The sequence below is a fragment of the Anarrhichthys ocellatus genome, unplaced genomic scaffold (assembly GCF_004355925.1).
Source record: "Anarrhichthys ocellatus isolate YVR2014 unplaced genomic scaffold, GSC_Weel_1.0 scaffold2, whole genome shotgun sequence".
Lineage (NCBI taxonomy): Eukaryota > Metazoa > Chordata > Actinopteri > Perciformes > Anarhichadidae > Anarrhichthys > Anarrhichthys ocellatus.
Genome location: NW_022280032.1, coordinates 4,833,777 through 4,847,546, shown reverse-complemented (window position 1 = coordinate 4,847,546; position 13,770 = coordinate 4,833,777). Strand labels below are relative to the sequence as shown.

Genomic DNA, 13,770 nt, shown 5'->3' with positions numbered 1-13,770 from the left:
GCTCACTTGCTGAGGCCTTTAGCCGTCCTTGCTGTGTAGCTGTATCTGTGCCAAATGATCGTAGGTTGTACTGAACATTTGTATGAACATGTTCTTGGACTAATCTATTTTGCAAGTATACAGGTATACAATTTATGTTGTTTATAGTGTAATTTTGCTGAGTTATGAATATCAAGGCATTTAAAAACAGTTAAATACAGTTTACAGTATGAAATAAATAAACTTTTTACAAGTTACAACAGTAGAACGTAATGGGTGAGATGTATAGTTCACAGGACAAAATATATTTCCAAAGAGTCAAGGGTTTAATTTGTCACATACACAAACAATATGTGTACTGAAAAGCAGGGTTGCATACTCTTAACGCTGTGCTAAAAGGCTAGTGTGCAATGATTAATAATGTTTAGAATCAGAGTAAAAAATGTGTACAATAGAGGAATATATGTTATTCAGCTCTTACTTGTGTAAATAGACATAAAAAAGATAAAAGATAAAAATTGATTTTTAATTAATAAACCATGTGAGAGCTAAAATAATCTTAAGAAATAAACTTAAGAAATGCATTCACACAAATAAGTTGCATCTGTTAAAATGTATTTTTGTTGAAAGCGGAAGAAGCTGTTTCAATATGAATTTTCACATTAATTATGAGAACATATTTAACAGAAACAACCCTTTTTTTATGCCATGTCATGAGGTGTTGGGATTACTTCATTAGTTATAGAATGTACGAGCTGCACTTGAACGCTTCATGGGACACGCGCAGTCACAGTTAGGCTTCCAAGGTCTGTGATTGGACGACGGACTGTCAGTTCCGAAGCGTGTCTGTCAAAGTCAACCAATCAGCGTGCGTTTTGTTAGCCTGTTGCACCGGTTCGCCGGTTCGTGATTTGCACAGTTTTTTTTTGTTTTTTTTCAGCTAAGGAAAAAAGGGGAAGCAACTGGCGAAGGGGGCAGCAAGCAAGCAAGCAAGCATCGGCTGGCGCGGTGCTATGGACCTCAGGGACAATGTCGAGACAGGGGAGACGGAGAACCACACCGAGCTGTTCTACTTGCCGATTCCAGACGAAGTGCCGTGCAAAGGGGAGCAGGAGAAGCTGTCCGGGGTCGTCAAAAACGTCCACAGAAAACTGCGCAGGAAATACAGAGAGGGTAAGCAGAGCCTCGGTGGGCCCTTCTGTGTCTCTCTTTGGCCCAACACTGAACGTTAGCACTCACGTTACACAGCTAAATCCTTTCCGTTAACAGCAGTAAAGACACGTTGTTGTGCTCGGTAACGGTACTCTCTCTCGTGTTGAGTCCGGTTAACGTTAGCTGTTATGGAGGCGGACCCATAGGGCACCACGCAGCAAGCGAGGCCTTTTAAATCTACTTAACAATAACAGTAGCGCTACATACACTGGAAATGCCATGAAGTCACCAGTGTAAACACGCATTTATGTCTCTTCTAAAACCAGCTTTATATGGCTACCAATGAGAGATACTATCTGTTGACAATGAATGATCTACTTTTACCTCTTTATTGCCAATAAATGATAACTCTGTGGACTTTTACATCCAGATTAGCTGAGTAGTGGTGTTGTTCTGAACTATAAAACGTAAAGGTTGAAGGTAAATCAATCCATCATTGCTGAGTACATCAGAGAGAGAAGTTTTTACTCTTTATTTCTACTTTTCCTCATAAGTAAAGTAAAGATCCAAAACTGACAGGATACCAGCTCAGGATAGATTTACTTCTGCTTTTGCTATTTGGGGAAGTGCAAAAAAAAAAAAAATGGCAAAAAAAGTTGAAGATGATACTGTTTCTGTAAAACTGCTATTTCTCTGACAACAATGTTCCTCTGGGGGGATGTGGCTCCTGATCACCTCATCTGTCTTCACTCAGCAAGCTCACAAATATTTGTCTGTAATGGAACCTTCCGGATACAAGATGCAGCTTCATTCTCTCATGTGCTTGAGATCCAGTGACTGAAATGAAGATAGTTAATAGCTCGTTTTAAAAAAAGAAAGTTGCTATGATGTGTAACTACACTGAGGCTTTGTGCTGTTGTTGACTCTCACGTTCCCTTTCTGAGGAAATGCATAGTCCTACTGGAGACTGTGTGGGAGGGGAACACTAAGAGACAAGTGTGAAACTGTAAACTTGAGAATAGCATTAGCTGAGCATTAGTGTAGCAGAACAACAGCCTTCAGTTTGTACGGTGAAGGCATCATGGTTTATTTGACTTTCCAAGTATAAAAGCCGCAAATATCATGAATTAGTTTGTCTCCAGTGTCTAATATTTGTGGAGTCAGTCTTGTGCTGTTACGGATATTTCCACATTCTCAGTTATGTAAAGCGATGCATAAAGAGGTCAGGTTTTTGCTGTTATTAGTTTTGGCTCTGTCCTACTTTTCCCCTTTTTAGAAATGCTACACAACCATAATGTATTGTTTTTAAATGTATTGATCAAGTCCTATTTTGAATAAATCAAAACAATAATGCCAGTAAATGAGATTGGTTGGTTGTTTTGGAGACTAGAACTGCACAGAGAAGTTGTCCTGCTAGCAGACCTCATGAGTGGATAATACGTAAAGCATGATCTGGTAAGCTTGGCATAGAATGATAGAGTCATGCTTCTAGAGCGCTGCTGTTTACCACCGCTTCTCTTGTTGTCCTTTCATTTCTGCAAATCTGAATCAGTTTCTTTTTCTTGCGGTCATGGGATTTCTCTCTTGTCTGCGTGTTTGCCGATGCTACAGGCTGTAAACTGTGAAGATACGCTGAAGGGATTTTGCGTGGACTTTATTGTGACTGTGAAATGGCTACATGAGGATGCTTTTTAGAGGAACAGTTCCACTCCTGTGGTGGCAGAGATGAGTGAGTTTGTAGGCAATGTATCAGCCGTCAATGTGGCTAAAGCTTCATTCAGCAGCTTTTTTACTGCCATGTTTTGGTGCTAAAGGGGAGGACCAAAGTTGGCAAGTAGGTTGTGAATGTTTACTGTAACTTTATGTGGATGGACGTGTCAGACTTGGATAAAAAACAGGACTTCAGCATGATGATGCCAGCAGCTTAAGCTAACTTTCAATATTGTCAGGTCTGAGAGTTACTTCCTGTGTTGTCTATTATCTGTCAGCTCTGTCCTGATGTTTTTTTTTTTTTTCTTCTCAGTGGGCGATTTTGACAAGATCTGGCGCGAGCACTGTAAAGATGAGCAGACGTTGAGTGAGTACGCCCTCGCCATGAAGAATCTCGCCGACAACCACTGGACCAAAAACTGCGAAGGAGAGGGACGCATCGAATGGTGTCGCAGGTACGGCTCACTGCAGCTTTGGAACCTCATGACGATGAAGTCTGACTCACCCAAACCTGCAGGTTGTGCTTTTCACAACATGTCGCAGTGAAGTTTGAGTTGTGTCTTGATTCTACTTTCAGTGTCTGTCAAGAATATTTTTTGGATGGCGGGATGAAAAGAATGGTAGAAAAGGATAAGAAAAGTGCCATGCTTACCATGGGTCTGGCTGCAGACTCTGTAAGTGCCCAACCGTACAGCACCATCCCCAGGTAAACACAGTGCAAGAGCAACTACACTCTCATCCAGTACCTAGGACAACAGTTACAGTAGCTAGCCTGAATGTTACTTTATAGATCAGAAAAACAATGTTTATTATAAGATGTGCGTTTGTTTTTCTCTTGTTTCTTATAGAAAGCATTTTCAGTCATATTAGCAAATTATGTGTGGACCTTGCTGTGATGTTGTATTTGTTTGTTGTGGAAAAAAGATGATTTTAACGATGTGGTTGTTGTATCTACAAAGACACTCTTTGATACAAAAGTCACTTTGGTACTGACGCTTGTTCCGCTTTGGTGTTGTAGTTCTATCTCTCAGCTGGGGAAAATGCGCCTTCTTGACGTGGGAAGCTGCTTCAACCCTTTCTTGAAGTTTGATGAATTCCTTACAGTTGGTATCGACATAGTGCCTGCAGTTGAGGTACGTGTGCTTATTCTGCTGTTTCTTTGTTATGAGTCCTTGTTGACGCACATAAAATGCATAGGGTTCCTGTTTGGTGATTCAGTGCTGGCATTACAGAGCAACTGCAAGACCGACAATGACTCATGCTGTTGTGGTTAGACAGTACGTGTGAACAGATTCTGCAGAAAGCAGAACAAAATGCGCCATGCATTCTGCAGCTGCAAGGAGAGAAAGTACATGACCGTGACAAAGAGAGCAAAAGATCAAATTAGAACCCTTTTGAAAGGGCTGACATTCTGCCTGTTTTCTCTCCTTCAGAGTGTGTACAAGTGTGACTTCCTCAACCTTCAGCTCCAGCAGCCTCTCCAGCTGGCGAGCGACGCGGTCGAGGCCTTCCTCCGCCAGCTCCACAACCCCATCGACACGCTGCCCGCCCAGCTATTCCACGTGGTGGTCTTCTCTCTGCTTCTGTCCTACTTCCCCTCACCTTACCAGCGCTGGATCTGCTGTAAGAAGGCCCACGAGCTGCTGGAGCTGCACGGCCTGCTGCTCATCATCACGCCCGACTCCTCGCACCAAAACCGCCATGCCCTCATGATGCGCAGTTGGCGCGTGGCGGTGGAGTCCCTGGGCTTCAAGCGGTACAAATACGTCAAGTATTCCCACATGCATCTCATCGCCTTCCGTAAGGCGTCTCTGGCCACCACCAGCGACCTGGTGTCCCGCAACTACCCAGAGATGCTCTACATCCCTCAGGATTTCCACTCCAACGAGGAGGAGGAGGAGTGTGCCGACGTGCCCGTGCAGGTGCGCTCTGAGTTCGAGGATGACCAGATGGCGTGGGGCTTCACGGAGCTACCCGACGCTCCCTATGATTCCGATTCTGGGGAGAGCCAGAGCAGCTCAGTGCCTGGCTTCCATGAGCTAGAAGACCCCATCCTGCTTCAGAGCTAGGCTAAACCAGCTACCCCTCCCGCCCCCTCTCCCCTCCCCCCTCCCCCTCTCTCTACGTAACTGTCACCTCTCCTTCAACTGCTGCGCTGCCAAATTTAACCTGCTGCATTCTTCTCCCACTTGTCCTCCCTCTCCTCAAAACAATGCAGTTTGCACAGTGCGAAAGCGAGAAGTTTACAGATTATTTTCTCATATCCACACTCCTCTGAGAGTACACATACACACCCACACACTAAGATGGATATATTTTGATAAATATATAGGTTTTTTAAAGAGTTAAAGAGTTGGGAAAGTGAATGCCCCCAAGATATCTAAACTCCCTGCTCCTTAATTTCCATGCAATCTTTCAATCAGCTTTCAATAACTAAAGTCAGCGTGTCTGCATTCTGTCCTCGGTCTCTATTTGATAAGCTAGTGTGGCAGGCTGCTTAGTACAAAAGACAAATACACAGCAACCCCAGCAGTCCGACAGGAGTTTGATTGCACTGGAGAGACTGAGATGGAACGACTGGACTGGTACGCTTGCTTCTGTCCCAGTCATGCAGCTAGACTTCCTGAACATTCTTGATGTGCGTTTTAGTTTTCCAAGACAAAAATAAGTACAGTGTTTTGAAATATATATATATATATATATATATATATATATATATATTCTCTACAACAGTCAAAAACATTGGTGTTGTCCGGTGTAAAGTGTGGCAATGCCATTTTAACTTGCCATCCTCTGAATGATTTGTGTATCTTTTTACAAGAAAGTGGTATTTGTAGCATTTTAAACATTTTCAGAACCATACGGTAGGAGTATTACTAGGTTTACTAATGTGAAACTGTAACTGTGGTTACTCATTGTGTAACAAGGTACGAGTGTTTCAAAGTAGGTGTTAGACTTTTTTTCCCCACCTCTCGTTGTCCTCACAAATATTACGACTTAATTATCTCCTGTTAGCTTCCGTGGTCTCTAGCGGAGACGTAGTCCAACACTGCGAGCCGTTGACCCACATCAAACGGACTTTAAAGCACCAGTATCCTTTGACACAATTTTGTAACTTTGATGTGAAATTACAGTAAGTACTCTGCCTAAACAAGAACATCCAGATATGAGCTCCTCACAGAAAATTCTCCTTGACAGAAGAGATTTGCACTAATTCACTATTTTGTCATACAGAACCTCTGAGACAGGGGAGAAACTGTAGATTTTAGCAATAGCAAGCGAGAACGGGTCTGAAGATGCCGTGTCTGCCGATGGGAGGGTTTTAGCTGAAGACACTACCAGATGAGATGCCAGTGTGTGTTCCAGCCCGTCCCTCTGCGGGCTGAATGTGTGGGTGTGGTTGGATTTGTCAGTTGTGAATGAAAGACTGAATTTACGTTGTGTTATTGTCAGTGGCACTTTATCATTGATCCCAAAGGGTGTCACAAAAATGTAATTATTTTCCTATGATGACAGTTTTGCAACCAATATGATGGGCCCGCGAGATAACAGTAAGTCTAAAAGGTGCCTTCTTTGTTCGCATATACTGTATATTGCAAGCGGATTTTCATGCCCCTGGAGAAAGTGGAACTCCTACCTTTTTTTTTTTTTTAAACGGAAAGATATCAAGTTTCTCTGGCCACGTAGTGTAAGCTAACTGTCCAGTTCTCTGTCATATTAATGGCTACCATGAAACATTTCCAGCGTTGATGTAATGCAGTGTGTTGTTCCCATTCCCATCTCATTTTCTAGTTAATGCACATCTCTCTGCTTATATCTTCTCTGCATTAACAGAAGAAAAAACATGTCGCAGTACCACACAAATTCAGAATATGAAGTTTTGTGAATGGGTGCTTTTGTCTTCCAATGTTTCTTTAGGTGCATTTGCATGAGTTGTTTCATCTTCATTATCAACATTTTCAACAATGCAGAACAATGTGTGCTTATTGTATGGTTGTATTTCTCTTTTATAAATGAATGTAAATGCATGGTGCCTCTGTGTTTTTATTTTTAAACACTTACAATACTGCTCTGCTTATGGAGTTATGAAGAGGCAGTTGCGATTCAGGAGATTGAGAGGGACATTTATTGACAGGTCTTTTAATACATAAACAATATTTGTCAACATCAGTAGCTGTTTAAAAACATGAATAAAGTAGGAACTTATATGGGATGACTTTGTTTCTATACATAGACTTTAAGGCCATTTTCACACTGAGGCTATGTCTTTTTTTGGTGATGAAAGTTTACACTCGAAACTTAGTATTTGACTTGAGTCTAACAAAGTAATACAAGTAAGAAAAATACAGAAATTTAAAGGCAATTTTACAGACTTGTAAATATAAGATTGGTTTTATTTTTTATTTCAAACTATTGCCCTGTTGCCCCTATTTGCTTACATTTTGAGCACAGACTGGGCCTTTAACAGCTCCTGCTTAATTGAATATTATTCAGAGTTAAAGTAAACCCTTGTCCCCTAAATCTCCACTGAAGCTCTATGTGAGATGCGGTTGAAAGCTCCGGAAAACGTAAGTAAACATTGAGTTTAAACTTTTGCGGTCAAGGGCTAAAAAGCATTTAAAAACGCTTTATGCCTTTACCGATGGTAAAACAGTTTTGACCCTTAAGACTTGCCGTAGTAGTCAAAGCCAGGCAGCGTCATTGCGTCCTGTCAACTCGAAACTTTTGACGCGACAAACTTTTCAGCGGAAATGTATTTCCCTATCCTGGCAGCTGGTTTCAGGGCGCTTCAAAGTTAAGACCCATTAAACTCGCATCGGGCATCAGATGAAAAGGAATACAAACAACGTGAATCATCAACATGTAACTATTTCGGAGTGAAAATGAACCGCTAGTAGCTAACGGTGCTTAAGCTAGCCACACGTTCAACAGGTTCGCTAGCTAGTTAACGAGCCGGATTTAAAACGCCATAACGGAGAATAAATCGACTGCAACTCGTTTAAACTTCCTATTTCGGGACTTTGGATAGTCAGTCGTTCTTGTCAAGATGTGTGGTTTTCTACGGTACTGTGTCAGCCACTCTCTCCGTGCAGCGATGGCCCGACTCAATGATGTCAACGTAGAGGAGGGGAGCCTGCGGCCGTCTGTTCGGTGGCTCGGCTACCTGTCCAGGCACATCCTTGTGGTCGCCCTGTTGTTGGGGCTCTATGCCCGGTGGGAGAAGACCGCGGAGACCACTCTTCTTGTCATTTTCGTTTTGGCTCTACTCGCCCTCGGAATAGCGAGTGTACTGTACTGCTACCTCCGCGTGGAGAGGCTCAGCCTCGGTCTCCTCCACCTGTGGTTCGGTTTCTTGCTGGGATCGCAGTGTTTCCTCAGCAGCCCGGCTCTGCAGAGCGACGTGAAGGCGCAGGCGGCCGACTACCTGCTGCTGGCCAGCGTGTGTTTGAGGACGCTGCGGGCGCTGCTGGAGAGACTGTTCGGATGCACCACGTACCGTCCCGCCTTCCTCACCTCAGCGGAGCGGCTGGAGATGGTCGGCTTCGCCGCTGCCAGCACCACGTTGCTCATCCGGGACTCCGTGAGCGTGACGGTGCTGGTGGCGGCGCTGGCCGCGGTCATGGTGGCCCTCCGGGTGAAGGCTTTCCTGGCTCTTCCCAACTTGGTCTGCTTCGTCGCCGTCGCCGCCGCGCTGTTCTTCGAGTCTCTGAACATCTCCACCAACCCTTTCGCCCTCGCCTGCTTCTTCAGCCAGCTCATCTGCGACCCTCTGCTGGATGTCTTCTTAAGTGGTCTCTCTGTGACCGAGCGGTGGCAGCCTTTCCTGGCGTGTCGGGGCCTGTGGCGCCGGCTGTCCCTCCTCCCTCTGACGGTGGTGGAGGTGATCTTCATCATTCTTGCCGCTCAGAAGCTGAGAGACATGGACCGGTGGTACTTGACGATCCCGGGCTTTGTGTTCTTTGGGCTCTTCTGGGCCTTCTGCCACATGGTGTTGGTCATCCTGGTGTGGGGCTTTCACACCAAGCTCAGTGAATGCCAGAGGCTGTGCTTAACCCAGGGGTCAGGGGTCGGCGGCCTGAACAAGAGTATGGCCTCAAAGGGCATGAGGCATGTCTGCCTCATCTCTCAGCACCTGGTGGTGTGGTCGCTGGTGTCAACTGTTGCTGTTGCCGCACTTTGTTGGCAGGTAGGGGGCAAGCAAGACGACATATATCTTACATTTGTACAGAGATCCACAGATCAGCTGAACACCACAGGGCCCTCTGTAAATACAATCTGTGGCAAGTTTGGAAATGCTGTGAGCACAAAAACAGAATTACAATATTGGGAATTTAAACGACAAAACAATGAACAAATACCCATACATTGCTATCTGTTAAGTTTTCCTTTTTCTTCCTACAGGGACATGAACACGACAATATTTCGTCCATGTCCTCTGGCAAAAAAAGCGTTTGTGGTTCAGGTGACCCGAGGAGGAGGATTTGCTCAAAACATTGTTGTGTCCATGTAGAACAAAAGAACAACACGTTAGCGGTGTGTGGGTATTTTCTTTGTCTTCTAAGACCAGCAGTGTTTACTTGGGACCCACTGGCTGCTGTTGTCTATGATTTCCCATCAATCCACAAGAAAAAGAAAAGTCTGAAAAGTAAATGTCATTTTGCAAAGCAGAAAAAAATATTTTTTTGTGACCCCTCAGGTTTATCTTGAGAACCCTTGTCGGGGTCCTGAACCTCAGGTTGGGAACCACTGGTTTGGACAATGGGACAAGTCTGAGAATCTAAGAATGTACATTTATATTTAATGTTTTTAAATGACATGCAGAGCTTGTGTAGTTAGGAGCATATTCTTGTTCTCAGCTGTTAATTATATTCTGTTTTCATGTAAATGCGATGCATGTTGCCGTTTCTTCCACAGCATTTCTTTCATTCTTTCTTACTCTGTGTAACACCAACATGTATTTGCTTCGTGACTGTGCTCCGCAGGCCTCCAGCAGTGTCTTTCTGAGCGTCTTCCTGCTCGTCCTGCCTCTGGAGTCTCTGTTTCACGGGCTGTTCCACGAGCTCGGGAACAGCCTAGGAGGAACCTGTGTGGGCTACGCATTGGTCATCCCCACCAACTTCTGCAGGTAGTGTATGAAGCATACAAGCCAGATCTACCGTATGGCTCTACCAGAGTAGTAGTCGACACAAAAAACATCCCATAAGATGAGGACCGTTCCCCCAGCTTTAAATCAATTGTATTAATCCTGATATTTGAAGTGCCAGATAACAGTAAGACGCAGCTATTCTGTACCGTTTCCTGAAGAGTGATTCAAGTTTAAAAACATTTATAATTAACATTTTGTTTGCAGGCAAATACTACATTCTTGCAAAATGTGTCGGTGGTAAGAACAAAGTTGAACGTGGCATGATTGTCGGAAGCTAATTGTGCATGGGCACTTGTTTTTTGCGCAAATTAAGAACATTTCTGTGCACGTATTAGTGAAAGAGTTCCATTGTGTATTCGTAGAGTTGTCTTTGTCTCATTCCCTGACTTGTGCCGAGTGACTGACCTAAATAGACACAACTCATCCTCCTTCCTCCTCCTGTTTTCCTTTTTCTCTGCCTCGTAGTCTTGACGGCCAGCCCATGCTGCTGCCTCCAAGCCAGGTTCAGGAGCTGAACAAGCGCTCGACGGGCATGTTGAACAACATTCAGCGCTTCTTTGCCCACCACTTCATCGAGATTTTTGGCTGCGACTATTTCACCTGCGGGGTGACCCGGGAGGCGATGCAGGCAAAGATCAAAGCCTTCTTTGAGCTTCGCACGGCAGACGGACCTCGCCACGACACCTACGTGATCTTCTACAGCGGCCACAGTCACCACTCCGGAGAGTGGGTCCTCGCAGGTGAGAGGGGGGAATCAAGTTGAAGCAGTTAGAAAGGTTGATTTATTGATCGAATCAGAGTTACGTCAATTACAAGATGGTGTGCAAGACTTAGAGGAGCAGCTTGTCACTAAAATGAGAATAACTCAGCCCAACTTAAGTGGGCCTGATGCTGCATTCACAGCAGATCAGGGTCCTGTCCTCCCATTCATTTGAGTGGGGCAAGTGCGTTTGGGCTAAGGTGGTTTATGGTAAACTATACTATGACTATATATAATATAGATATATCTAATATTGTGATTTTGACTGAGCTGGTTTCTGTGTTGCTCATCAGGAGGACACACTCTTCGCCTGGATCAGATCCTTGAGTGGTGGAGGGAGAGCAACGGCAGCTTCTGCTCTCGCCTCATCTTTGTGCTCGACTGTAACCGCTCTTTGCCGTGGGTGGACGCGGTGAAGAAGGTGGAGGGTCTGTACGTCGCCGTGCAGGGAGCGACGCTCACTCTGGTGACCGATGGCGAGCATCAGGATGCGCCGCAGCTCGGAGACTTCACCTCTCAGTGGGTGGAGTTTAACTGCAACTCAAACAGCAACGTCCAGTGGTCGGAGACGGGCAGGACGGTTTTAGCCACCTACGGTATCTCCAAATACTGGAGCGACTACACGCTGCACCTACCGACAGGAAGCGACCGTACCAACTACTGGAGCATGTACTTCCCTCGGATGACCTACCCAGTGGTACACTCTTTGGCTAGCGTGTGGCAGTCCGATGAGCCGTGGCTCTGCACTATCTGGCTGCGATATCTTAAGAGAGTCAAACTAAACTTGTTTCCACCAGCGATCCTGGACACTGGCCAAGGCTTCAAACTGGTCCGCTCATAGAAATATGATGAAGTTATCTTTCAAAAGTCAACTTTCTTGGACCTTGAAAATAGGCAGTTTTTATGATTGTTAATGCACGCTAACCATCACTTAATTACTGATTAGTCGGTTTGGAATTTGTCTACTTTAGTGCCAGTTTTTATATTCTGCAAACTTTTCTATAAATGTGTGTTTTGAGCTGTGATTTAGAGATGTTAACATCCCTCAAGGTGTGGGATGAGCCTGAGCAAGTTGACTCAATTTTGCACATTTTTACTGTTAGATTTGATTCCACCTTGTTTTGAAGAACAGTCGTGCCTTTTACTCTAAAATCACCAAATAATATCCAGCTGGCCAGGCTGATTATATTTATTTTTTTACCTTTTAACCAAAGTGGCAGTGGTACATTTTCAGAGGAAGATCTCAGGCATAAATCAGATAAACAACATGTAAGCCGTCGAGAGGTCAAAATGTTGTCGCTCTTGTATTTTGACTGTGACATGATTCCCGTTACACACCGCTGCACCACACTATGCATTCTCATGTCCAGGCTTCGAGTATATTCACTGCACCGCTTTGCGTCTGTTGTAACAGCATGTTGCAATGCTTTTAGGAGTTCTTTACTTAAATGCTCTCCAGCTGCTTCAGGGAGTCCAGAGAGTTTAAACGGTGCTGATGATTGCACTACACGCAGCTTTGTGTGAACTATTTATGGAGTTAAGTGCATCTCATGACGGGATCACTTTTCTTCCTGCGTGGGGGTTAATCACAGTTTACCGGGCTATGCAAGATTATTCAGGTTGAAGATGTTTGGAACTATGCAATAAAGGAGAAGTGGGACTTCGCTGCTCGTCATCATGAATTTAATGGACTCCTTGTTGAATACATTCTCCAATAAACTAAATCAAAACTGGTTATTTCATGTTTTGGGGACTAGGACTAATCTTCCATACATAAAACAATATCTGTCATTTGGCACCAATTATAGGGAACATAGACAAATGTACTTTTTTTATTTTTATTAAACATATTTCCTTTAAAGAACTGCTCCTTTTAAACCAAAGTAAGTATTTAATCATCATACATGTTGACTTGCGTGTAGAAACATTTTGAATTTCAGTTTAACTGAACAAACGCCAAATTATACAGTCGTGTCACAATAAGTTTCCTTTGGAATTGAACTGTGAAATCGATTTACCAACCCCAAAATGAACCAAAGCACTTTATGTTCCTCATTCAATGCATTCAATGCACACAATCAAAATTGAGTCAATGCACACAATCACCATTGAAGACATCCCACTCATTGGGAATGGTGTGGGATTTAGTGTCTTGGTTAAAGCCACTAACACGCAGACTGGTGATTGAACCACCAACCCTTTGATCAATGGGAAACCTGCTCAATGGAAAGAACTGTAGCTGCTGAAAGAATGAACGTTTTGTACTATTGCAAAGACAAGACGGCTCCAAAATATATTAACGTAAATCAGCCACAGTAAGCTTGATTATAGTGCTGTTGGTATAGTATAAGTGGAGTGCATGGTTCTGGGTTTTCATGACGATCATCTGCTTGTCCACCCAGTTTGCTTTGTCAGTGAAATATTTGTCTGCATGGTGACAGAAAATGTACACCAACACACACCAAAAATGTCGCTTCATTTTATCCTATAAGTCACTTGTCAAATTGTCTAATGAATGAATGCTTTAGTTACGACCAAAAATGTCTCCTGTGTGGTCAGTGACATCCAACTTGACGTTTGTGCCAAATTTGAAGAGGCATGAAAAAAACATTGTATCGTATGCCATAGACAGTGTCATAGTATTGTCCTGTTTGATGTGTGTGGCTGCTTTCTCTGCAGGTACTGGAGGTGAGAGTGGAAGAGGGTCATCACCACATGAGGGTTGAAAAGCTTAGTTGCTGTCTCTCTCCTCCCTGAGACAGCCTTTTGGTTTTGGGATGTTTTTGTCTTGTTGCTGCACCTTACAACTTTGCACTAACACTCATGCGTGTCGCTGTTAGTTTAAATAAAATATTTTGTTAATTGGCTTGGTTGTGTGTGTCTCCCTCCTTCCCTCCCTGTTGAAAAAAGTCAAAGTATATATTTTTAAATCATAAAAAGTCATAGTATATTATGTCGAAAAAAAGTAATATTTGCTGGAAAGCTTCACCGCATGAAGCCTCATCTCGCCATCGCTATGAAA

At 43.8% G+C, this 13,770-nt stretch overlaps 2 protein-coding genes across 2 annotated transcripts; both read left to right on the top strand.

Moving 5' to 3' along the window:
- Positions 1–904: 904 nt before the first annotated feature.
- On the top strand, positions 905–5,542 carry samtor (S-adenosylmethionine sensor upstream of mTORC1). Its single transcript, XM_031868792.1, has 5 exons — positions 905–1,152; positions 3,155–3,296; positions 3,419–3,547; positions 3,860–3,974; positions 4,275–5,542. Exons 1-5 carry the CDS (start codon positions 993–995, stop codon positions 4,908–4,910), a joined length of 1,182 nt encoding a protein of 393 aa, XP_031724652.1. The 5' UTR covers positions 905–992; the 3' UTR covers positions 4,911–5,542.
- LOC116395122 (transmembrane protein 168-like) lies at positions 5,539–13,615 on the top strand. Its single transcript, XM_031868715.1, has 4 exons — positions 5,539–9,028; positions 9,825–9,967; positions 10,454–10,728; positions 11,042–13,615. The coding sequence occupies exons 1-4, from the start codon at positions 7,889–7,891 to the stop codon at positions 11,587–11,589; spliced, it is 2,106 nt and encodes a 701-aa protein (XP_031724575.1). The 5' UTR covers positions 5,539–7,888; the 3' UTR covers positions 11,590–13,615.
- Positions 13,616–13,770: the final 155 nt, after the last annotated feature.

Coding starts and splice junctions, on each gene's coding strand:
- LOC116395122 (XM_031868715.1), top strand. CDS start 7,889: ATGTGTGGTTTTCTACGGTACTGTGTCAGCCACTCTCTCCGTGCAGCG. Junction 9,029..9,824: donor TTGCCGCACTTTGTTGGCAG/GTAGGGGGCAAG, acceptor TGTGCTCCGCAG/GCCTCCAGCAGTGTCTTTCT. Junction 9,968..10,453: donor ATCCCCACCAACTTCTGCAG/GTAGTGTATGAA, acceptor TCTGCCTCGTAG/TCTTGACGGCCAGCCCATGC.
- samtor (XM_031868792.1), top strand. CDS start 993: ATGGACCTCAGGGACAATGTCGAGACAGGGGAGACGGAGAACCACACC. Junction 1,153..3,154: donor GCGCAGGAAATACAGAGAGG/GTAAGCAGAGCC, acceptor TTTTCTTCTCAG/TGGGCGATTTTGACAAGATC. Junction 3,297..3,418: donor CGCATCGAATGGTGTCGCAG/GTACGGCTCACT, acceptor TTCTACTTTCAG/TGTCTGTCAAGAATATTTTT.